At 42.2% G+C, this 24,798-nt stretch overlaps 3 protein-coding genes across 3 annotated transcripts; 2 read left to right on the top strand and 1 right to left on the bottom strand.

The window, feature by feature from the left end:
* Positions 1-324: 324 nt before the first annotated feature.
* On the top strand, positions 325-10,884 carry LOC142979718 (protein VAC14 homolog). Its single transcript, XM_076124813.1, has 14 exons — positions 325-539; positions 702-852; positions 2,859-3,089; positions 4,394-4,611; positions 4,778-4,898; positions 5,207-5,330; positions 5,814-6,058; positions 6,416-6,551; positions 6,756-6,861; positions 7,090-7,264; positions 7,594-7,712; positions 8,001-8,080; positions 8,379-8,526; positions 8,894-10,884. Exons 1-14 carry the CDS (start codon positions 439-441, stop codon positions 9,030-9,032), a joined length of 2,094 nt encoding a protein of 697 aa, XP_075980928.1. The 5' UTR covers positions 325-438; the 3' UTR covers positions 9,033-10,884.
* Positions 10,885-10,902: 18 nt separating this feature from the next.
* IKKepsilon (I-kappaB kinase epsilon) lies at positions 10,903-19,224 on the bottom strand. Its single transcript, XM_076124812.1, has 10 exons — positions 18,249-19,224; positions 17,574-17,801; positions 16,419-16,554; positions 16,154-16,305; positions 15,835-16,071; positions 13,564-15,468; positions 13,294-13,493; positions 13,047-13,194; positions 12,691-12,965; positions 10,903-12,577 (listed from the first exon to the last, which is right to left on the bottom strand). Exons 1-9 carry the CDS (start codon positions 18,993-18,995, stop codon positions 12,729-12,731), a joined length of 3,990 nt encoding a protein of 1,329 aa, XP_075980927.1. The 5' UTR covers positions 18,996-19,224; the 3' UTR covers positions 10,903-12,577; positions 12,691-12,728.
* A 279-nt stretch (positions 19,225-19,503) lies between these two features.
* On the top strand, positions 19,504-24,259 carry cactin (cactin, spliceosome C complex subunit). Its single transcript, XM_076125422.1, has 12 exons — positions 19,504-19,679; positions 19,820-20,155; positions 20,437-20,674; positions 20,849-21,023; positions 21,186-21,319; positions 21,706-21,858; positions 22,244-22,367; positions 22,577-22,703; positions 22,937-23,246; positions 23,323-23,495; positions 23,631-23,775; positions 23,979-24,259. Coding segments are annotated over exons 1-12 (2,106 nt in total). The 5' UTR covers positions 19,504-19,677; the 3' UTR covers positions 24,168-24,259.
* The last annotated feature ends 539 nt before the right edge of the window (positions 24,260-24,798 follow it).

Raw genomic sequence — 24,798 nt, forward strand, 5'->3', positions numbered from 1 at the left:
AACTTTGGACGATTCTAATCTCAACGATGATTCCGTTTCGTTTTTAATACCTTATTGATTAAAAAATTATAGAATTATTTGTAACGTAAATCTAGTAAAGAATTATCATAGCTGTTTTATATAACAAATGTTTCTGTTGCCTTTCAATCGTGTCGTTGCATCTAGTCGTTTCTGAACGGATGCGCAACCGTCACAAATGACAGCAATAAACAGCTGACACTACACAATGCCACTTAATAATAACTGGACATTTCGATATTCTATCGCTTTCTTTCAACCATAGTTAGAAAGAGATATTGCAGATAATTATGCTTAAGATATACTCTACTTTGAGCAAAATATTAGCTAACCACTGAATAAACTTCTATTCATTGGTATTTTGTAGTGTTGTGAATTGTATTGTATTTGTGATTTTATGGTGATAAGTGCTGAATAACAATGTCTGAGAGGGACTACGCACCGCTGAGCATAGCCTGCGTCCGTGGGCTGTGCGATAAGATATATGACAAACGTAAATTTGCAGGCGTTGAAATCGAGAAGTTTGTATTCGTTTACATTAAACCACCCATTTTTTAGATAATATCCACCCAGCTCTCCATGATTCCTACTGACTGAATAGCACTATCAACTTCTACACTATTAACATTTCTAATTAGATTCCAACAAAATCCAATTAATTTAACTACAAACTGTTGTTTTAGAATGGTAAAAGACTTCAATGATGCGAAGAACACCAGTCAGATAAAACGACTGATCCGGGTGCTCGGCCAGGATCTGATGTCGTCAACTAACCCTAATGTGAAGAATGGAGCTCTAATGGGACTGTCCTCAGTTGCAGTGGGATTGGGAAAGGTCAGTGATAAGCCATTGTTATTGATTGGTAAACAAACCTTATCTGAGATTACATACCCATCACCCTGTTCAAACACATCTATCATTTGCTGTTACTATGTATACAGGGTGTCCCAAAACTCAACGATAATCCGAGACAGGATGAAAAGCCAAGTCATACCAGTTCTAGGAAAAATAAAAAAAAAATTCCATGTCACTTAGTTCAGCAATAATAGACATTTTTCAAAAAAGTTAAAATTCCACACCCTTGCTCGCATTTTCAAGTCCTGTGATCACCAATGTCACAATTCCGCTGTGTTTTTTTGAATTTCGTGATCTTCATTAAATATGCTATTAATCGTAAAACAAATTTATGCACAAAACATTGTTAATTTCATAAAAAAAAGTTAAGTTTTAGTGAGTCATGGTTCACAAAAATATTGTTAGTTAACTTTGACGCTTCATATTGAAAAAAAAATGTACTACACTACCCTTGGCAAGTTATTTCAAAAGTTGGCGCATTTAATCAAGATTTCAAAATGGTGCAACACTTGCCACTTTTCTTCCCATTACTATTGTTATTTTTATTTGAACGAAGAGTATCCTCGCAGATGGATCGGACGCAGTAGTTCAATTTTATGACCTCCTCGTTCCCCCGATCAAAATCCAGTAGATATTTTTGACTGGGAATGTATAAAAGAAAAAGTCTATTCGAAATCAATACAAAATCTATTAGAACTTCGCCAGAAAATTGACACAGCGTCAGAGGAAATAAATGCAAGGAATTTTGCTTGACTGGCGCAAAGGTCTTTTGTAAGGCGTTGCAGAGCCTGTATTCGTTCCAGAGGAAAACAATTCGGATTACTTTAGTTTAAGGAGAATAATTAAATAATAATGATGGTTCGTTTCGTTTTTTTTTTGATTATTATTACCTATTATGTTTTTTACATTCAATATTGGTTATGGAAAGACTCAATTACCTCTTTACCAAAAATAATTGCTTTCCTCTGTCACGAATACAGGCTCTGCAACGGCGTACAAAAGATCTTTGTACCAGTCAAGCAAAATTCCTTGCATTTATTTCCTCTGATGCTGTGTCAATTTTCTGGCGAAGTTCTGATAGATTTTGTATTGATTTCGAATAGACTTTTTCTTTTATGCATCCCCAGTCAAAAATATCTACTGGATTTTGATCGGGGGAACGAGGACGTCATAAAATTGAACTACTGCGTCCGATCCATCTGCGAGGATACTCTTCGTTCAAATAAAAATAACAATAGTAATGTAAAGAAAAGTGGCAAGTGTTGCACCATTTTGAAATCTTGATTAAATGCGCCAACTTTTGAAATAACTTGCCAAGGGTAGTGTAGTACATTTTTTTTTTCAATATGAAGCGTCAAAGTTAACTAACGATATTTTTGTGAACCATGACTCACTAAAACTTAACTTTTTTTATGAAATTAACAATGTTTTGTGCATAAATTTGTTTTACGATTAATAGCATATTTAATGAAGATCACGAAATTCATAAAAACACAGCGAAATTGTGATATTGGTGATCACAGGACTTGAAAATGCGAGCAAGGGTGTGGAATTTTAACTTTTTTGAAAAATGTCTACTATTGCTGAACTAAGTGATATGGAATTTTTATTTTATTTTTCCTAGAACCGGTATGACTTGGCCTTTCATCCTGTCTCGGATTATCGTTGAGTTTTGGGACACCCTGTATAATCTTATACAGGGTGTCCCAAAACTCAAAGATTTTAGCATAAATAGGTTTGACTATCTAGTCAAACCTATTTATGCTAAAATCTTGTCCTTTCTAGTCAGTTGATTATCTATTGTTGGGAGAGATATGCAACAAATATAAACATAAGTACAAGAAGCCAGAAGGTTATTAATTCTGTTTTTTACCAAATGAATAACATCCCTGTATTTGCTTCTGATTGAGGTTTTGAGAACTCATTTCCTATTTTTTGTGCTTTGCTAGTGTAAGATTAATTATTTCATGGCTAATTACTTGCAGGGTTGCATCGAGTATCTACCGGAGCTGATCCACCCAATTGTAGCGTGCTTCAGCGAGGGTGAGTCGCGGGTGCGCTACCAGGCGGCCGAGGCACTGTTCAACGTGCTCAAGATCGCCCGTGGAGCTGCACTCGCGCACTTTCCGCTCGTGTTCGACGCACTTGCTAGACTGGCTGCTGACCCCGAACAGCAAGTCAAACAGGGGGCTGAGCTGCTTGATAGACTTGTCAAGGTAAAGTTTGTTTGTTATGGCATTGATATGGACAGAGGTATATGTAATACACCCACTTTTTGCAATTGATGTTGACCATGAATGGTTAAACTCTAAGTCAATATGAACATGAGAAATATTTGTTGTGATCAGATGCTCGCACTACAATACAGACCACTTAGAATAATACATCGGGCCTATCCCTATTGAATTTATAAATTAGCCTGCAGCATTCCCCATTAAAAAGCCATCTAGAAACTGATAAAGCCATATAAATAGTTGTTTATTTCAAACATAAACCACGGTAAGAATAGATTAAGATTCACAAAACTATCTGGACCTTGCTTTCATAGATAAAAAAAACATTTGCATAGTTTAATCTCTTTCCTTAATCCAAACAACAACAAATGCTATTAGTTAGTGATAACTGATAATAGTCTCATGTCATTGCCCTTATAACTATGTCCTTGTGTAATGTGGTGTAAAAACAAGTAATAAAAATACTACTCACATTGCTAGAGGTTCTGTAGATTTCTTTACTTTTCAATATGTAACAATATCTATCTCTAGGGATTGCTTAGAATTGGATGTGCAATATAATAGTGTATGTTTTATTTAAAAGAAATTGTAAGTGTTAATATGATATCAAAAATAATTACAAGCATTATACTACAGTTGTTTTACTAGCTTCCATGTTATAATGAAATTTACCTTTTTTTTGTTATGTCAACAATACAATAGGGAAAAATTGAAGATGTACAAATTCCTATCATATTAATTTCATACACTCCTGCCTTGCATGTCACTGTAAGCAAACGTGTTATTTCGTAAGGATTATTGTTGGTGAGTTTTTTAAATAATAAGAGGGATCTCTATTTTATAATGAGACTTTTGATAATGAATATATTTTAAGAACGTAAACAGCTGCATTGTGCTGTGCACGACGTGATAGCGATTATTTTATTTTTATTTTTCAAGAAGTTTGTCATGGTAGCGTGTACTAAACAAATGTGAATTTTCAAGATTTGTGATATTTGTGTTAGATAATCTTAATTACTTTCGAAATGTTGCCTGCAATAGCACGAAAGCGTAGTCCCAGAAATGTACGTAAGTAGAAACGGTTATCAATGACTGCTACTGAATGGGTTTAATTTAGTGATAAGAATTTTGTTCTTTAAAGAAATTAGAAGAGAAGAAGAAGATGTATAGATATGAATGAGGCAAGGGAAGTTGGTAAGGATCGTACCAAACCAAGTAGCGTTCTTTGATCTCTCACACCTGTCGGAAAAAGTCACGTTTAAGTAATAACTAATGTGTTTTTCCAGGACATAGTAACAGAATCCCAGACGTTCGACCTGTCGTCGTTCATCCCGATGCTGCGCGAGCGCATCTACACGCGCAACGCGTTCGCGCGCCAGTTCATCGTGTCGTGGGTGTCAGTGCTCGATGCTGTACCGGATATAGACCTTATTGTACACCTGCCGGAGCTGCTGGACGGGCTGTTCAAGATGCTCGATGATGCTAACCCGGAGATCAGGAGAATGTGAGTCTTATGTCTTAGGAAGCAGAGTTGAATTTACTTTATTTACTGGAATATGTTTTGCTCCTACATAGTTTGGAACAAAGACTAAGCCAATATACCATATAATAATGGAATATGTTTTGCTAATAGTGCTAGTAGTTTATTTTATGTAATGATAATGTTTCAGGTGTGACGTGCAACTGAATGAGTTCCTAAGAAGTATAAAGAAAGACCCGTCCCGAGTAGACTTCCAAGCTATGATTAATATACTGATCACGCATGCACAGTCACCTGAAGAAATGTTGCAGGTTAGCATCTTTATAACGGCCGTTATTCAATAGGCGATAATTTTGGAAATGTCGACCACTATTTATAGTGCCCACAATCATTGCTACAAATTAAAAACAGGGTCTGTTTTTAGAGAATCGAATCTGATACCTACTGAGCATGCATCATAAAGCATGCACGATCGCTTTTACTACTGGTACATAACGATAATTAAAATCCATGTAGGAATTTCACGTTGGATTAAGTTCTATCACCAAAACTGTTACAACAACAATGATTGTAATACATGCCTTGTGCAGTTGTACTAAAGTGCAGATTGCATGTCCAGTTGACGGCGATCACGTGGATCAAGGAGTTCGTGGAGCTGGCGGGCGCGAGCATGCTGCCGTACGCGTCGGGCGTGCTGTGCGCCGTGCTGCCCAGCCTCGCCTACCACGACGAGCCCCGGAAGAGTATCCTTTTACAAGCATAGATTAACTTACAAGTTGTAACAACAGTAATTTGCTGGATCAGTGCTTTTACTATTGAATTAAGATCTGAAATAGTTATCGGAATAGATGACTGAAATATCGTGCAGTGATCACGTTAATTAGGATTGGTGTAGGATCGGTAAACGTTGCATTAACAAATAAATAAATATTTTTTGGACAACTCACACACGGTCATCGGATTCCAAACTAAGCAGAGCTTGTACTATGGTAACCAGACAACTAATAAACATACTTATATATTTCTAAATACATACTTATATAGATAAATTAACATCCAGGCTCAGGACAAATACTCGTGCTCAACACGCAAAGATTTGTCCCGGGTGGGATTCGAACCCACCACACGCTATATAGATTCTAGACCAAGTCTCCAATTGTCCAAACCAAGTAACCAAGTAACCAAATCTTCAACTAGACAAAAACATTCCTTAACAATACAAGCAGGTATCCGTGAGACGGCAGCCACAGTTAACTTCCAGCTAACTAAACTAGTGGTGTCCGCGTCTGAGTCTCCGCCGCGGGAGGTGGGGGATGAGGGGGCGGAGGCCGAGGGGGACGGGGGCGAAGGCCGACTGAACCTGGATGCGGTAGTAGCAGTGTTAACGCAGATGCTCCATCACGGATCTGTGTACACTAAAGTGGCCGCGCTGGACTGGATATTACATCTGTATAATAAGTTACCAAGTGAGGTGAGTTGATAGCAACATGTGAATAATAGCAAATCTCTCATTATATAAGACATTTGCTGTTTTTGAAGTTGCTTATGATTTGATTATGATATGAAGCTTACGAAAATATTTATCTATGACCTTTTTAAAGGGCTTTGATTTCGTAACCCGTATTTAACCTAAGTCATTCACCACAGTATCAATTTTGATCTCATATGCCCATAACAAAACATTGTAGTCTCCCAAGGCACTATGCTGTGACCTTTACTAAATGTAATAATATTTGCAATAGTTTCAATTATACTTTAACCGAAAATAGGTTTTTGAACACATAACGATGTATTGTAAGATGTATTAAAGCCCGTGGTGTGTGTGCAGATGTTCTTGCAGACGGACAAGTTGTTCGTGAGCGTGGTGGGCAGCCTGACGGACGGCGCCGACGACGTGGTGCGGCGCTCGCTGGCCGTGCTCGCCGAGATCTGCTCCTGCTCGCCGCACGCCAACATCGCGCCCGGTACGATCACAGCACACTTGAAACATTAATAACCTGGTTCTAGTTAACGTGTATCAGAATTGACCTATTTCTTTAATTTATTATCTTTAAGAGCTCTTCGAAATCGTTACTTTGAAACGTGCTTTTGAATCTAATTTCAACTTGATCTAACAAAGTTAATCAAAATGCCATGAATGCCAATTTTATTTTATTTCTTTGTTGCAGGTGATTTGGAGTCGAGTCCGTATTACTACAAGTTCCTACAAGCTCTGTTGAGACTACTCGCAGCTGACGATAACTTATTAGAAGATAGAGGCGCTTTCATTATTAGGTGAGTACATCAACTGTTTTTCTATTCAGTTATAGATATGGACGGACCTGGCAAACAAAGTTCAAATACATGGTACTTATTGGAACCGCCTTAAACTGAATCCTAATTATTTATACACTAAAACCTTTCTTATTTATCACTAGGCTTTATTATATTAGATGATTTCAACAACTACTTTCTAAAATATCCAATGAACCTATATATTTCCTGTTTTTTTTTGTATCACAGACAGTTGTGTATCCTTTTAAACGCGGAGGACATATACAAGGCGCTATCGAAGATCCTGCTGGAGGAGAAGAACCTGCGCTTCGTGGCGACGATGGTGGACGTGCTCAACACCATCCTGCTCACCTCCGCCGAGCTCTACGACCTGCGGCTGCAGCTCAGGAACTTCAACAAACCGGTCAGTTTAGATTTAATCCAATATTGAACAGTCGCCACATCATACTGATTTAATATACCAATCTGCAACTTAACCTAACATTCCTAATTTAATAAATTTTTACTTCAAGAAATCTTCGAATCTTTTGACTTAGAAATTTGGTTTCTTTGATCTGTTCAGAAGTAGGGTGTGTTTTCTCTATGTATGTGCGAGGCAGCTAGCAAGCGGTGGGATAGCTCCTTTACGGTTATCTGTATTTTTCTATCACTATATAGTTATAAATATAATCTAACACCTGAATATATGTAGGTTTATTCTCTTATTGTAAAGTTAAATGTAATGTGTTGCAGGCGACGCACTCGTTGTTCACGTCACTGTACCAGTGCTGGTGTCACAGCCCGGTGTCGCTGCTGGCGCTGTGTCTGCTCACACACAACTACACGCACTGCAACGAGCTCATCTCCACATTGTATCCTTTATATAATATGACACACTTGATTAAATAAATATTATTGATTTCGTATGCTACGGTTAAATTTGTTTAAAGACTAGTCTAATTTCACTGCATTTGATATTATCTGCCGTATAACTAAATTATTAGGTATCCAAATAAGGAAATAAATTATCATAGTTACATATGGAAGCTAATTTTCGTATAATTGTATCTAGGTTATCCGGTAATCTGTCTGGTATAGGATATAGTTCAGACTTTGATTTAATTGAAAGTAAAATTTACATCCTTAACTCAAGTTATCAGTGGAGATCTAGAAATCACAGTTGATTTCTTGACCGAGGTGGACAAGTTGGTGCAACTCATAGAATCTCCTATATTTGCGTGTAAGTGCCATTTGTTTATCACTTGATTGAATCTTTATTGATATAGATATTGCTGTCTTTCGGTGCTGATGTATCGTGTTATTATAATTCCGATATAATAATTTGTTCATTAAGGTAATGACTAATTCGTGACGGGTGTGTCTTTTATTTTTATTTCGGGAATGGCTGTGAATGACGCCATAATGCCATTCAAACGCATTTCCATAAACGCGTCTCAAATACAGTGATACGTTTGAATCAACCTCCTGTACAAACTATTCGCACTAACGAGTGGTACTAAGTGCGGTGTTGTGCACAGACATGCGGCTGGAGCTGCTGGGCGGCGCGCAGGCGGCGGAGCTGCGCGGCGCGCTGTACGGCGTGCTCATGTTGCTGCCGCAGACCGACGCCTTCCACCTGCTGCGGAACCGCCTGCAGTGCGCGCCGCTGCACCCCGCGCGGCACCAGTACGTACTGTGTACTCACTCACCTGAACCTCACGAGTGTAATGGGCGCTTAAACTACCGCCCAGCTCATTTTGTGATTGCAGCAAGATACAACATTAGTTCTTGACATTCTAACACTTACAATAGAATCGTCTCCGTTAGTCATCTCATTACTTTTAAACATTGGTTCCCAACCAGTAGTCCGATATGAATGAAAAGATAAATTAAAAGTGGTCCCGGACTAAGAAAAGGTTGGGAACCCCTGCTTTAAAAGCATCACATTGCATTTCCATATTAATCCTGTTTAAGCACTTTTCTATACACAATAATTGCCTCAAACATAACACAATCTAACCTAGGTATTTTACAATTATATTATTATTTCTAGGACATCAACGAACGAGACTCCAATAGCGATAGACTTCGCGGCACTACTTGTGGACTTTAAACGAGTACAGGCGGCGCACCGCGACTACAAGCTGCTGGACCGCAGCCGACCCAAGCTGCTCGACAAGGGCTACTCGTAGTACGAGCACGACCAGCCCGCGCACACTGTGCACGTGCCCGCTGGTGCAGAACACGTGCCCGCCAGTGTAGTGCACGTGCCCGCCAGTGACGTGCACGTGTACGGACCGCACTGGTGTTGTTGATACTGATGTTGAACTTATTTATAAGAAAAAATAGGTATAAAAGTGCTATGAAATTTGACTACTATGTTTTATAAGCTTTGTAAAATCTGTAAAAAACTAACCTAACAATGAATATCTTACTGTTTGTATGGGTTACTTTCGGGCTGCTGTTCCGCTAGACATGTGCAATAAAAAGAAAAATAGCAGGAAGAACCATACCAATAAGACTTCTCTATTGCCTAAGCTTGGCTTAGCACAATACCCTGTTGAATTATTCATAAAACACGGCTCAACTACCGCGTATATCTTAAACGCGAAACGTAATCTTAATTTAATATTGTACAGTACCTTCTTACGTGCAAATACATAGTCATCGAAGATATTCGTCCTGTGTACATAGTATTTCCTTCACTGACTGGTTACGTAGCCATCACGTAGCGCTATCTGTTGTCACGACCAGTGATCCAACACAAAGATTTTATTTCAATTACTATTGTTTGTATTAGTTATATTGTATTATAGTTGATCAAATATTAGATTAGGATTCACTGCACTGCAATGTTTGTTATTCTCCACTAACATTGTTTTTTATTGAACTACAAAACCAGGGTTTATACATACATATTAAAATAAACGGTCGAATTAAGAACATCCTCCTTTTTGTAGTTGGTTAAAAATTGCATATTATTTTGGTTGGTTTATCCCAAGGGTTGACGTTAAGCAGGCTGGTCGTAAAAACAGCCAAATTTCGTTACACCATTTTTTTGAGAATGTGTGCAATAAAGAAAAGTCAGTGATATTACTTGAAGCATCTCAATCCAAAAAACAATACCATTTCAAAGTGAGGTAGGCTTTGAAATCAGCTAATATGTAATACCGTAATATCTGTGAACTTTTTATATAAAATTTATTATTGAATTACAATGTGATCATGTCAAAGGCTAATATTTTATTCTATATATTTAATGTAAACTCTATGTATGCTTATAGCTTGTGTGGTAAATACACGAAGTATTGTAACGAATCTTTATTTACGATGATCTCAAACACGAGATGAATAATTAATAATATTAGTTCAACGCAAACGACAGACAAGACCTGACTTTATATAGATAATTTATAATTATGTTGATGCAAGATATTTTAAATAGTTAAAGCACTATCGTCTGTGTTGAGCTTAACCACTGATTCACTGTGACCATATTGAAAACATTGACCACATAAAATATAAATGTTTGTTTATTGAATAAGAAATCAGGACTGAGTTAATGTTCAATTTTACTTGAATCCATACTAATATTATAAATGCGGAAGTAACTCTGTCTGTCTGTCTGTTACTCAATCACGCCTAAAGTACTGAACCAATTTGCATGAAATTTGGTATGGAGATATTTTGATATCTGAGAAAGGACATAGGCTACTTTTTACCCCGGAAAAATGACGCATTCCCATGGGAAAATTCAGATGGCAAACGAAGTTGCGGGTAAAAGCTAATTACTAATAAAAGTTGCATATGTATACAACATAACCAAGGGGTAACTTAAAACTTATAAGTAAAATAAAAAGTTTTCTACATTTCTACACTTTTAAGTAAGCAATCTATTCTAACAATATAAGGTAAACAAGTAAATGGTCAACATGGTCACAATGAATCAGGTTAATTTAGATAATATTATAAAGTATCTGTTAAATTGAATACCATCTGGTATATCACTTGTACAGAACATATTAACATTCCACTGTTTAGTTATAAATAAAACCAAATCAATACAAATGATAGTTTTATTTATTTTGATCATCATATAATTATTGATTGCTATTAAACATCTACATTATATAACTGTGTATAATACTTATATTATTGCTATTATGTTATACATTGATTGATTATGTTCAAATGTTATTGAAATATACATGCTAGTTGGTAGGGTAAAACCAGCTTGAAGTTGTTGCTACTTTATAGCGTTATTTTACAATAGGGAGTGCGGCGAATAAAGCGGCCTTTCGCTAATCGAAAGGTCGTTTTATCGGCCTGTAAGAGTGATGTAGTAAAGAGAAGAGTTGTCTTTTGAGCCACACTAAAATCACTGTGGCTTATCTGAAGAACATTTAATAAACCAGCCTTATTATTAAACGCCATATACAAACTAACATATTATCAACTTACAATATAAAACAGTAAATAGTAAGTATAATAATTAGCATGTATATTTCAATATGTGCGAATTACTTTATAAAAATCGTTGTACAATTTTAATTATAAATCTAATACAATTTTATAGAATTGCACTAACTATACATAAGAGAGCACCATTTTATTTATACATAGGTACTATACTTAGGCCCCTCTCATTACGAGAGACCCTTACCCTGCAGTGGGACAACCATGGATTATATAGACCAACAACTTAGAAGAGAGCAGTATTTTTAATTATATTCTTCATAAACCATACGCACAAAGGCTCTCTCCAAAGTTGTTGGTCTATAGTAACTATTTATCTACATTATAACTATCAAATATACAACAATACATAGACTATAGGAATGCAGTGCGTTTTAAACTTATATAATAACAAGATAGGAAACAACTTGAGATCGGAATGTGCATTCCAAATCACTGGCCTTAACTATCATACAATAAAAACTAGTGCGTTATAAACTTAATTTTAAATTAATATATCCTATTTACTAACAGTTCTTGTTGGCAGGAATGTTTAAATTATATTTTTGACAGTCCAATTAAATTTTATCACTAATTAGATTCAACACTTTATTTAATTGTAAGCAATGATTTCATGTTCTTATTTATTTGGCAAGATTACACAAGTGAAAGGAACATTTAAAACTTATATTCGAGTAATAATACAATAATAGTCAACAATAACTAAAGAAGTATTCATCCAGAGTAAGACAGTTCTTATGATTATGAATTGTGGATATCATATTTGATACAATCACCACACTGGGTATGATTTACTATCTAAGATTCTCATAAAGTAGACTTTATTTAAAATTAAAGTATAAAATTATATCAAAAGTTTAACAAGTGTTCATTTCATACATCAACTCACTCACTAGAAAGAGTGCATTTTGTCTCACTGGGAAATTCACACACAGTATGCAGTTACACAGTTACACATATTATATACACATACAGTAAATATTTAGCACACTACACAGTTCAGGCGACACAACACGACGCGTTGCCGCTACGCCGCACGTTGTCGCTAGCGACACTGGCAACACTGGCGACACTGGGCACGTCGCTGAGCGGGCTCTTGGACTCGTAGATGACAGTGCGCGCGCCCGACTCCAGCGACGTGCCTTCACACACCGACTCCGACTCGTTCGACTCCACTGAGTCGGTCGAGTGCGAGGACTCGACTGACTCCGACGTTGATGCCGTTGACGTGCGGGATGGAGTCGCGCTCGCGTTGTCGTTGCTGCAATAATAAGTGGTTTGTTATTGGAAGTACTCGTAGTCTTAGGAAAAGATAACTTTTGAATCAAGTTTGAACTGTAACATGGAAAATTAGTTTATGTAGTGTGTACGTACGTGTGGGGCGTGTCGGGCGTGCGCCGGCGCGGTGGTGGCTAGGGCTGCAGGTGGTGCGTGAGGTGGTCGAGCGTGGCCAGCAGCGCCGAGTTGCCGGCCAGCGCCGCCGCCAGCTCGTCGTGCGCCGCCAGCAGCGCCCGCAGCCCCGCGCCGCGTGCTCCCACCCCCGCCGCCACCCCGGCCCCCACTCCCGCCTTCAGCGTGGGGGGCTTCGTAGGTGCACTGTCTACTGCAGCGGCACTTTCTGGTTCGGCACTCATGCGCGATGCAGTCCACTGCCGATATAAAATACATTATCAGATCCTATTGTAACCTTTGAGTTTATACGGGGAGTACTTTAGTGAACGTATACGTACAGTAGCGTGCACGTCCGCGACGGTGTCTCTGAGTGCAAGCTCGGCGTCTTGCAGACGAGCCGCTAAAGTCAGAAGCTTTAGTTCCGCGCTCGACACGTCTTTGTCCAATATCTGCGTTTGTAGGTACACTGTTTGAGCCACTTTGTACCTGAAAACACACAGAAAAAAACGACAACACAAAATAGGATCACGAATTTTACAGTTCAGTGACATAGGTTTCGGTGTATAAATTTTCAGGAGAACTCACCAGTCTGCGATGGCATCAGCACGCGCGCGGGCGAGCGGCGAGGCCTTCTGCAGCAGCGCCTTGGCGCGGCGGCCGGTCTCGGCCACGGTGATGCGCTCCAGCACGTGGAACTGCTCGTCGTTGTACGTGAGCGAGCGCGTGGCGCGGTCCCGCACCAGGTGCTGCCACGAGTCGCGCAGCCGCTCCACCAGCGTGCGGGCCTGCGACACGACAGCTCGTATGAGTGCTCGATGGTGGGCAGCAGTGTGTGGTGTTCAGTGGCGACGGTACCTTGATGTGCAGGCGCGCGGCGGCGGGGCAGGGCGCGGCGGCGGCGGCGCAGTCCCACTCGTTGCGCAGCGCGCCGGCCGCGTGGCGCTGCTGCAGCGCGGCGGCGGTGGGCAGCAGTGTGTGGTGTACAGTAGCGACAGTACCTTGATGTGCAGGCGCGCGGCGGCGGGGCAGGGCGCGGCGGCGGCGGCGCAGTCCCACTCGTTGCGCAGCGCGCCGGCCGCGTGGCGCTGCTGCAGCGCGGCGGCGGTGGGCAGCAGTGTGTGGTGTACAGTAGCGACAGTACCTTGATGTGCAGGCGCGCGGCGGCGGGGCAGGGCGCGGCGGCGGCGGCGCAGTCCCACTCGTTGCGCAGCGCGCCGGCCGCGTGGCGCTGCTGCAGCGCGGCGGCGGTGGGCAGCAGTGTGTGGTGTACAGTAGCGACAGTACCTTGATGTGCAGGCGCGCGGCGGCGGGGCAGGGCGCGGCGGCGGCGGCGCAGTCCCACTCGTTGCGCAGCGCGCCGGCCGCGTGGCGCTGCTGCAGCGCGGCGGCGGTGGGCAGCAGTGTGTGGTGTACAGTAGCGACAGTACCTTGATGTGCAGGCGCGCGGCGGCGGGGCAGGGCGCGGCGGCGGCGGCGCAGTCCCACTCGTTGCGCAGCGCGCCGGCCGCGTGGCGCTGCTGCAGCGCGGCGGCGGTGGGCAGCAGTGTGTGGTGTACAGTAGCGACAGTACCTTGATGTGCAGGCGCGCGGCGGCGGGGCAGGGCGCGGCGGCGGCGGCGCAGTCCCACTCGTTGCGCAGCGCGCCGGCCGCGTGGCGCTGCTGCAGCGCGGCGGCGGTGGGCAGCAGTGTGTGGTGTACAGTAGCGACAGTACCTTGATGTGCAGGCGCGCGGCGGCGGGGCAGGGCGCGGCGGCGGCGGCGCAGTCCCACTCGTTGCGCAGCGCGCCGGCCGCGTGGCGCTGCTGCAGCGCGGCGGCGGTGGGCAGCAGTGTGTGGTGTACAGTAGCGACAGTACCTTGATGTGCAGGCGCGCGGCGGCGGGGCAGGGCGCGGCGGCGGCGGCGCAGTCCCACTCGTTGCGCAGCGCGCCGGCCGCGTGGCGCTGCTGCAGCGCGGCGGCGGTGGGCAGCAGTGTGTGGTGTACAGTAGCGACAGTACCTTGATGTGCAGGCGCGCGGCGGCGGGGCAGGGCGCGGCGGCGGCGGCGCAGTCCCACTCGTTGCGCAGCGCGCCGGCCGCGTGGCGCTGCTGCAGCGCGGCGGCGGTGGGCAGCAGTGTGTGGTGTACAGTAGCGACAGTACCTTGATGTGCAGGCGCGCGGCGGCGGGGCAGGGCGCGGCGGCGGCGGCGCAGTCCCACTCGTTGCGCAGCGCGCCGGCCGCGTGGCGCTGCTGCAGCGCGGCGGCGGTGGGCAGCAGTGTGTGGTGTACAGTAGCGACAGTACCTTGATGTGCAGGCGCGCGGCGGCGGGGCAGGGCGCGGCGGCGGCGGCGCAGTCCCACTCGTTGCGCAGCGCGCCGGCCGCGTGGCGCTGCTGCAGCGCGGCGGCGGTGGGCAGCAGTGTGTGGTGTACAGTAGCGACAGTACCTTGATGTGCAGGCGCGCGGCGGCGGGGCAGGGCGCGGCGGCGGCGGCGCAGTCCCACTCGTTGCGCAGCGCGCCGGCCGCGTGGCGCTGCTGCAGCGCGGCGGCGGTGGGCAGCAGTGTGTGGTGTACAGTAGCGACAGTACCTTGATGTGCAGGCGCGCGGCGGCGGGGCAGGGCGCGGCGGCGGCGGCGCAGTCCCACTCGTTGCGCAGCGCGCCGGCCGCGTGGCGCTGCTGCAGCGCGGCGGCGGCGGCCCGCAGCGACGCGGCGTCGCCCGCCACCAGCGCCGCGCGCGCCGACCAGCTCTCCGCGCTGCCTACGCCTGACGAACTCTGCCAGTGGGTTAATCGTGCTATTCAATTCAAATGTATACCTAAACATTTTTTAGGGCAAAATAAAATGGCAACTTTATGGTTTATACGAACGTACATAAGTGTAACTAACGCTTTACGTGCAAGGACACGCGTTACGTGCACTGGGTACGTAGATATAATGCATAGTTAACTTGCGTACTTACAAATACTACATTATTTTACAGTTCATTATCGTTTTGAAAGACATGTCATACTTTCATAGCGGTATCGATCATTCGTGTAAAGTAAGGCATTTCAGAGATTATTCTAATGTCAAATTTATTTATGAAATGCAGTAATTTGATAATAAAAAAATATTTTAAAATAAAATAGTTTATGTCTCACGTGTGCTCCTCGTGCATTGTTGGCGGCGGCGGCGGCCTGCTTGGCGAGGTCGAGCGCGCGTGCGGTGGAGTGCGCGAGCTGCGCATGCGCGTGCAGCGCCTCGGCCCGCGCCGCCACGCGCTGTACTCGGGCGCCGAGCAGCGCTCCCCAGCGCGCCACGGCGGCGCCGCACAGCACGGAGGCCGCGCACACCGCCTCGATGCGCCGCTTGATCACGTGGCCCACGCTGCACGCCGTCTGGGGGGGGGACAAACATTCGTTAAAAACAACATACATTTAACATCATACACGCTACAAATAAACAACTAAATTCCTATACCTTCGCTTGACTGGCGTCGTTCTCGACGGACACGATGTTCGGGAACACTGGAAACTTGGGCACCTCGGGCTCCGGCGCCATGCTCACGTTGTTATTATTCTTATTGAACAGCAGTAACGGTTCTTCCGCTGTCGTCTCTGGGTAGTCCTTGCCTAAAAAAAAAAACATGTTTTACTACTTCACTCAAATAATTCTTACCTTGGAACTTACGTTCACATCTCTATATGTTATAATAAACTCGAAATCGTAAAACAGTACAACTCACCCGGCGTATTGTCTGTAACCTCTGTAAGCATAAGTTTGTCTTTATAAAGTAAGATCTGTGACTCGGCCACCACACTCGTCTGCTCACAGATGTATGTTTGTAAGTGCTCATACTTCTCCTCCGGTTTTAAGAATACCTAGCAACAATACACACGTAACTTAATCACATATAAAAAATATTAACTCTACAATTAGGTAATTATCAAAATTTTATCATTTAATAATCGGAACCTAGTATAATAACAAAGGAGGTATTTGGCGATCGACGTACTTAAACAGAAAATTCCTCTAGCTCACTACAAAATTAATTTTGCAAAACGATTCGGAAGTAATAATCACCTCTCATTACTACGAGTATCTACGTTTGCTACAGGGAAAGCCAACAACGTGTCAATGAACGAACCATACAAACGTAACAATTACTTCGCGTGCTGATTATAGGAATTAACGATAATAAACAAGACTACTGAAGCGTGAACATTCCATAAAACGGCGAGCTCAAGACAATGGCTGTATGGTTGCGCTGGTCGTTCTGTAAGCCTCGTTAGCGGCCAGTGAATCCGGGTCGGACGTAACGATACGTTGCGCAACCAACGACATTACGGTTACAGTAATTTCGTTAAGATAATAGAGGTCTGAATCGGTGCCACCTACTTCCTAAAACATTTGTGCTGTAAACAACTGTTTTATTCAGATGTTGTATTTTTAGATGCATTAACACTGCACTTGCTGAAAGTTTCATGGTTGTGATCAAGGTCACAAGTGCTCAGATATTTCATGCTTATGATTTCTGATATAATTATTAGGTAATGAAGACTAAAACTTCTTCTTTTTTTAACACTAAGTAACACACTGTTATTGTATACTTAAAAAGGCTCATCATGAAAAGAAGGTCAAGATTGCAATCAGGAAGTTAAGTGTAGTACTAATAATTATTATTATTATAAGCCTGTGTCGTCCAACTGCTGTGTAAAGGCCTCCCCCATAGTTTTCCACTGTAACCTATCTCCTGCGGTCTGCTTCTATCTGGTGTGAAGGTGTCAAGCTTGTCTCTCCATCTTTTACGGGGTCTACCTCGTCGCTGTCTCCCAGTCGGCTGAGTCCACTTTGTAATAAGTTGGACTATATTTTTTCGAAAGTTAAAATAATTTCTTACCTTAAGACTAGCAGCTTTATTAACATGGAACACATGCACAGGTTTTGTTGATGTCACTATCTGGACCTCTGAGAAGAATCTCTCAAAGCTCCATATCCTGTGAGGGTCTACCTCCAGCAAGCCAGCAAGGAGAGGAGTGACCAGCTTGCGGAGTCCTACACTGAGTTGACAGTGGGAAGGCAGGTCTCTTGCCCATTCTATTGGACCATTCTCTGTGGTTTGTGTACCCTGAAGATGGGAGAAAATATATTGAAAAATAAATATTTAAAAAAAGAAAATTACAAATAGTAATTACTTCTTCTAGTACTTATTCTTAAATTTTACTGTATATAAGCTACAAATTACTAATTATTTTTGAGCCTGGTATTTGTAGGAACATAAATAATTGTACAAAAAAATGTACAAAATAAATCAAAAATTGATTTTCAATGCTAACAGATGCCTTCATGCGTATTGTTTATAATTGCAAGTGTGTAATTATTGTATAACTGACAAGGTCTTACAGTAATTGCCTGCAATTATTTGAATAATGATAAACTTTACACTGGAATCTCAAGTACTATTCACTACATAAGTTACATATTTATCATACTCTTTTGATTGAAGTACTATATATTTTCCCTTATTTTCTCTTTATTTTACTATCATTTTAAGAGTTATGCTGGGAATACTTACTGAAATAACTCCTGAAGCCTTTTTAGTAGTGATATAGAACATAGTTTCTTTGTTCCTCCTTCCCCCATAAGGCCTAAAAGGTAACTGCCCAGTAGCTACATGGTATAATGTGACTCCTATTGACCACAAGTCTACTGTGGCCCCAAAGCTCTTCCCTACAGGTTTCCGGAGCACAGCTCTCTCATACATGTCAGGGTGCAAGTACTCCTCTGTGCCATACAGAGACACAAACTGCTCCTCCTCCTGCAGCTCTCTCGCCGCACCAAAGTCTGTCAACTTATAAGTAGTAGTACCATCCTCATTGATATATTTCATTATATTACCAGGCTTAAGATCTCTGTGCACCAAGTTATTATCACGCAAGTGTTTCATGCCCGCGGTTAAGTGCTCCAACACTAATAGAAACTCGTGTTCTTGAAGGCCGTACGTGTTCTCAGGGTCGTCGAGAATGTTGAACAAACTGCCGCCGGTGCACAGTTCCATCACGATCACTTTCCCTCGCCCCTCCTGCTCCTCCTCGATCGCGAGCAGTTTCACGATGTTCTCATGTTTTACTTTCTTCAGAACTTCGAATTCTCTCATCTGTACATCGTGCGGTCTCATATGACTGAGCTGATTGAATGTCTTCACCGCCACCGGTTCTCCATTATTTTTATTGACGCCCTGGAACACCGCACCTGTAGCGCCCTTCCCCAGGACGCTGGTAGTGCACCACACATAGTTCTCTGAGCCTCGCAAGAAGGACATTTTTGAAAGTTTCTTGTGCAATACAGCTGTAGTACTAAACCGACTAAAACTACCTTAATTGATGTATCTGTACACAAAAACTTTAAGAGACTCTTAAAGCTATTAATTATGATACACTTCCTTTATACACATTGCTTAATAACTTGCATTAACTGCAATAATTAAATTAAAGATGCTCACGTACACTTTCAACTTTCAGTCAACAAATTTGACAGCTGTGTAAATTGTAAATTTCAATGTTACCATTTTGCATTGCCCAATGCTATAACGAAAAACCGCAGATGAAATACGTTCCAGGTTGTGTCTGTTGTGAATCAATGGCTCCGTGTTTGGTTATAAGAAAAAACATATAATACATAAATGTTATAAAGGAATTTAGCTATATTATAGCGGCTACCTAAATAAAAATTTCCTAAGTAGCTATAGGTACCTACCTAACTTTTCATAATTAGCAAAGTAGTAAGGTTACCATGCAAAAATTTTAAACGTCAAAACTGTCATCGTCATTGATTCAGTGAAGTGACAAAAAGAACGTCAAACACCAGACGCAATTTAAGAATTTTAAGATTTATTGCAATGAAATATAATCGTTGTACCTGTTCTTAAGTTTAATTTGTAAAAAATCCGTACATGGCAATATCACTCATTAGTGCAAATGTGATTTATAAGAATAAGTAACAGAATGTAAGTACATACCAAGTAATCAATGTCTTTTTTCGTGTTTATTTCACAATGCGACCATAATTACCTATTATTACAGCAGCAGATCACACTATTGGTTCAATTTGTTCTATTTTTTATAAAATTCTCAATATTACTTGCAGGTCATCAAGACACGAAGTGCAAAGACGCGGGCGTTCCCGTAGCAGATCAGTGGAACGCCGTAAGGATAGAAAGCACAAAAGTCGCGAAAGAGTGCGGTCACACTCGCGTAAGAAGTCTAAATCAAAGCACAGGTCGTCTAGCAGAGAACGACACAGTTCTAAGCACAAAAAGAGTAAAAAGAAGAAGAGGCATTCTTCTAGCAGTAGTTCAAGCAGTGACAGTGATGATGAACTGAAGCTACTGCAGCGACTTGAGGCTGAGCGCGCAAGGCTCAAGGAAGAGAAGAAGAAACAGAAGGAACAAATGAAAGCCAATGAAACTCCTGAAGAGAAAAGGTTGGTATTGATTTGATAACAGTTTATTGATAGAAGAGTTGATTGAGAAAATTCTGCCATCAATCCTAAGTAAATAACCAACAATAATTTGTTGTTAAAACTGCAGTAACTGTATCCCAACAACAATTCAATTCACTCTCAATTATTTATCTAATACAATAAAATACCCCAATTATCCTTTGTCTTTAATTTTAGATATACTGGTAGTTCTTAACAAATATTTAGTCTTTTAGGTCTGTATTGTAAATAATGTTAGTTACCACATAACATTTTAATTCTAGGGCTCGTCGTCTCAAAGAGAAGCAAGAGAAAGAGCGTAAACGCAGAGAGCGTATGGGTTGGGACAATGAGTACCAGTGCTACACCAATCAAGATAATCCCTTTGGAGATTCTGCTCTCACTAATACCTTTGTGTGGGGCAAGAAGCTGGCCAAGGAAGGAGTGAAGAATGTATCAAGAGATGAACTGGAGGCACTGAACAGACAGAAACAGTTGGAGAACAAAATAGAGTTAGAAAAGGTAAGTAAATTGTTGTAATTTTTGTTCTGGTGACTTCTTCAAATGAAAAGTTCTAATGTTAGTTAAACTATGAAGTTTTAAAATATTTGAACTCTAAGCAAAGCAAGCCTGGCAAATTTCACCTAGTATCAGGGGAAAAGTATTATTGATTATATTTGCGTTTTTTATGTACAGGTTAAGCAGCGACGTCTGGAGCGCGAGGCGGAGCGTGCGGCGCGAGAGGCGGACGCGGCGGCGGCGGCGCGGGCGCGGGAGGCGCTGCAGTTCCACACGTGGGCCAAGCACGAGGACGCCTTCCATCTGCACCAGGCACGACTGCGCTCGCAGATTCGAATACGTGATGGACGAGGTACGTCACACAAACTACTAAAATTGTTATACCCAATTGTAAAACTATCTTGCTATTTCACACATCGATTTACAAAATTATGTTAAACTTTGTCATTTTTTACTGTATTGCAAGTTTTGTAATGAACTTCTTTGTGATTTCTTATTGTGTTTTATTTTACAGCAAAGCCAATAGATCTGCTAGCTTGGTACGTGAGTTCGGAGGAGTGTGTCGACGCGTTAGAGATGCATGAACCATACACATATCTCAATGGACTGCAGACACAAGATCTTGAGGACTTGCTGGAAGATATCAAGGTACTCACTTATTACATTTCTTTTATATCTTATTGCTAATAGGATCCTTTATTTAAATATTTCTATTTATACTGCAAAATTCACTGGCCTCCGTGGCGCAGTTGTTAAGTGGTTGCTACGCCACTACCATTGCGTTGGGAGGTCATGGGTTCAACTCTCACGTGGAACAATTTGTTTATGTGATCCACAAATAGTTGAATCGGGTATGGTTGTACTTTGTGCCCATTGTTCATATGATTGTATAGGTCTCTGCGACACAAGAGCAAGTCTTAGTGCGGAAATTGTCTTTAAAGAAAAATAAAAGAATAATATAATGTTTGTTCTGGTTCTTCTTCTAGGTTCACACACATAGGGTATATTAACATAATTATAATATGCGTGTGCAGGTGTACAAGGAGCTGGAGAACAACGCGAACGTGTCGTACTGGGAGGACGTGCAGACCATCGTGCTGGACGAGCTCAACAAGCTGCGCCGCGTGGCCGCGCCCGACGCGCGCCGCGACGGCGTGCACCAGGCCGTGGCCGACGACGTCACGCTGGTACGAGCCACGCCTACACCTAGCTCAATATATACACATTACTTTAACTGATCCATTTCTCCATCAGTCAAACCAGACTCCACAGTTAACCTGTAGGGTCTGTGTGAGTGTGAGTGTGCAAATATCTTTGATCTTGGTAGTATTTTACATTTTAAGCACTCACATGATCTACTTATTATGCATGAACTTTCTACCGAAGTCAAATGTTACATGCATTGTTAGACTGTTTGACGATAGATTGGAGTGGGCCATATTATCACTATAGGTCTATTGGTCAACACTTGAAATGGAATCTATCGACTCTTTTACATAGACACACGGGGTACCTAGCAGAAGATAACTTGTCATTGTGTTGCATTACTAAAATAATAATGTTTGTTTTTAGATATTCAAAGGCAAGACTGGCGCTCAGCTAGAAGCGCTACAGACTCAAATCGAGCAGAAGATTAGCGGCAGACGCGACGGTGTTGATGTCGGCTACTGGGAAAGTCTGCTCAGTCAGCTTAAAGGTAATACCTGCTGTTTATTTTACTTGGTTACTTTAAAAGTCATATTATTATATTTATAAAAAAATGCTTTGATTTGTTTTGTACTTTTAGAACTGTGCATATTTTTAGATGCAGTAAGGTACCCATCACATAAAAATTACATCGTACTTCCGCTTCTATCTCAATTTTTTTTATTGAATGTGGAAGATGTTTATATTTGTTATGTTCAGCTCACATGTCCCGCGCGCGTCTCCGCGACCGCCACCAGAACAACCTGCGGCGCAAGCTGCAGCTGCTCAAGCAGGAGCAGGGAGTGCAGCCCGTCAGTGGAGCTGACGTCAAGGAGGAGCCTGGACAGTAAGATATCACTTTATTCAAATGATAACTTAAAGATGTGGGAGTGAAGTTTATATTCGAGGAAATTAAGTCCGCTTTTGTATATTTTACCATTTATATTATGTGTTTTGGAAAACAGTTGTCTTCTTGTTACCATTCCATTAGGATTTATCTTAAAATTATTGTTTAATTCGTGGTTATTATTTTAAATATGTTTATTGTTCGATATCATTTCACATTATTTTCATATTCAGGTCACAATCACCTGCCGAAGAATCAGCTCCAGAGCCTTCAAGTAGTGCACAAGCCGAAGCGTCAGAGCTCGCCGAACAAGCCGAGCGAGCGGAGAGGGCGGAGAAGGCCGAGGTGTCGGACAGCGCGGAGTCCGGCGCCGAGCACTCCGCCTGCACGGAGCTGTACGCCAGCGGCCGGTACTCGCCCGTGCTGCTCGTGCCCACCGCCCTGGAGCCCGGCACCTTGCTCACCGAACCGGCCGACGATACGCAACGACTCGCCTATCTCAGGGCACGGTTACACGCTCAAAGAGATCTGGCTAACTCACAGGTATGTTACAATATAGTGAGTATTATTAACAAGCATCGTTTTAGTGCAGTATATTAATTAGATGGCACAATCCCAGCAGGCGGCTACCAGCGCGGCGGCGGCGCCGGGCGGGTCGCTGGAGCGCGTGGCTCGTCGCGCGATGGGCTCGTCGGCGGACGAGGTGCAGTTCAGCGTGGAGCACGCGCTGCCCGACCAGCCCTGTCTGTGGGCCGACAAGTACCGGCCCAGGAAGCCGCGCTACTTCAACAGGTAACAAAAAAATTTAGTTCTTGTCGTGACCCAAAATTGCTGACTACCTACCAACATTCAGGCCACAAAAACAAACGGCTAATAATAAATTTTGTTTAAAAGTTTCCGTGTATAACTCAATATTTGCGTTTACAGAGTACACACTGGGTTCGAGTGGAACAAGTACAATCAGACTCACTACGACATGGACAACCCGCCGCCCAAGATCGTGCAGGGCTACAAGTTCAACATTTTCTACCCAGACCTCATTGACAAGAACGCCACGCCAGAGTTCTCACTCGTAAGCACTTTAACTTAACTACCTTCACTTTGACCCCTTTAAGAATACTTGCTGTTGCTTCCTATCCTACCCACTTGAAACAAATATTTGTATGATCTACTAGCCCATGGTAAGCGAAATAAAGGATCGATTATATTTTTTCGACATAGTAAGTATTCCATTTGTTGCAAAGGAACAACTTACAAAATCTTTCTTTCTTCCAGAAACCATGTCCAGAGAACCCAGACTTCGCAGTGCTCCGGTTCCACGCGGGTCCTCCGTACGAAGACATCGCGTTCAAGATCGTCAACCGCGAGTGGGAGTACTCGTACAAGCGCGGCTTCCGCTGCCACTTCCACAACAACATCTTCCAGCTGTGGTTCCACTTCAAGAGATACCGCTATAGACGGTAGATGTAACACTCGCCATTGTCTACAGTGTTTAATAAATACATTGAATCTAGACTAAATGATTTTTATTGTACCTGGCTTTCAGTTACTAATAAATAAATATGTAGTTCTAAGGGCTTTGACTTTTTTTTCATATACTTATTTAAATCCTAGCTTAATATTTTTTTTTGATAAAAATATAAGGTTCACGTTTTTAGGGTGCAGTTTAGAACTAAATCTGATAATTAATATTGTTTTCACATTTTATTAACTGTAATCTGTGTTTTGAATAAATAAATAAATCATCTAAAGGCCAAATAAATCTCCTGTATATACTGTCCCTAAAACATACAAGACAGGGATAGATATATTGTAAAAAAAACTATTTGGCAATTAAAAGAGTGGCCAGTTTCTTGCCAGCTCTTCTAACTCAACAGTCATTTTTGATTGAGATTTAACAAGTCTTATGGCAATAGCAAAATCTAAAATGAGAATATGTTACAGTTTTGGACTACCTACTACACTCTTATATATCAACTAATCAGACAAACATTTTGATATTTTAAATGTTCTTGTAAAGTACTCTGTGGAAACAGATGGCTATTTCCTTAGATAAACCTTTAACAAAATGTATTGATTTATGGAGTTATGTCAG

This window comes from Anticarsia gemmatalis, chromosome 17 (assembly GCF_050436995.1).
Source record: "Anticarsia gemmatalis isolate Benzon Research Colony breed Stoneville strain chromosome 17, ilAntGemm2 primary, whole genome shotgun sequence".
In the NCBI taxonomy this organism is placed as follows: domain Eukaryota; kingdom Metazoa; phylum Arthropoda; class Insecta; order Lepidoptera; family Erebidae; genus Anticarsia; species Anticarsia gemmatalis.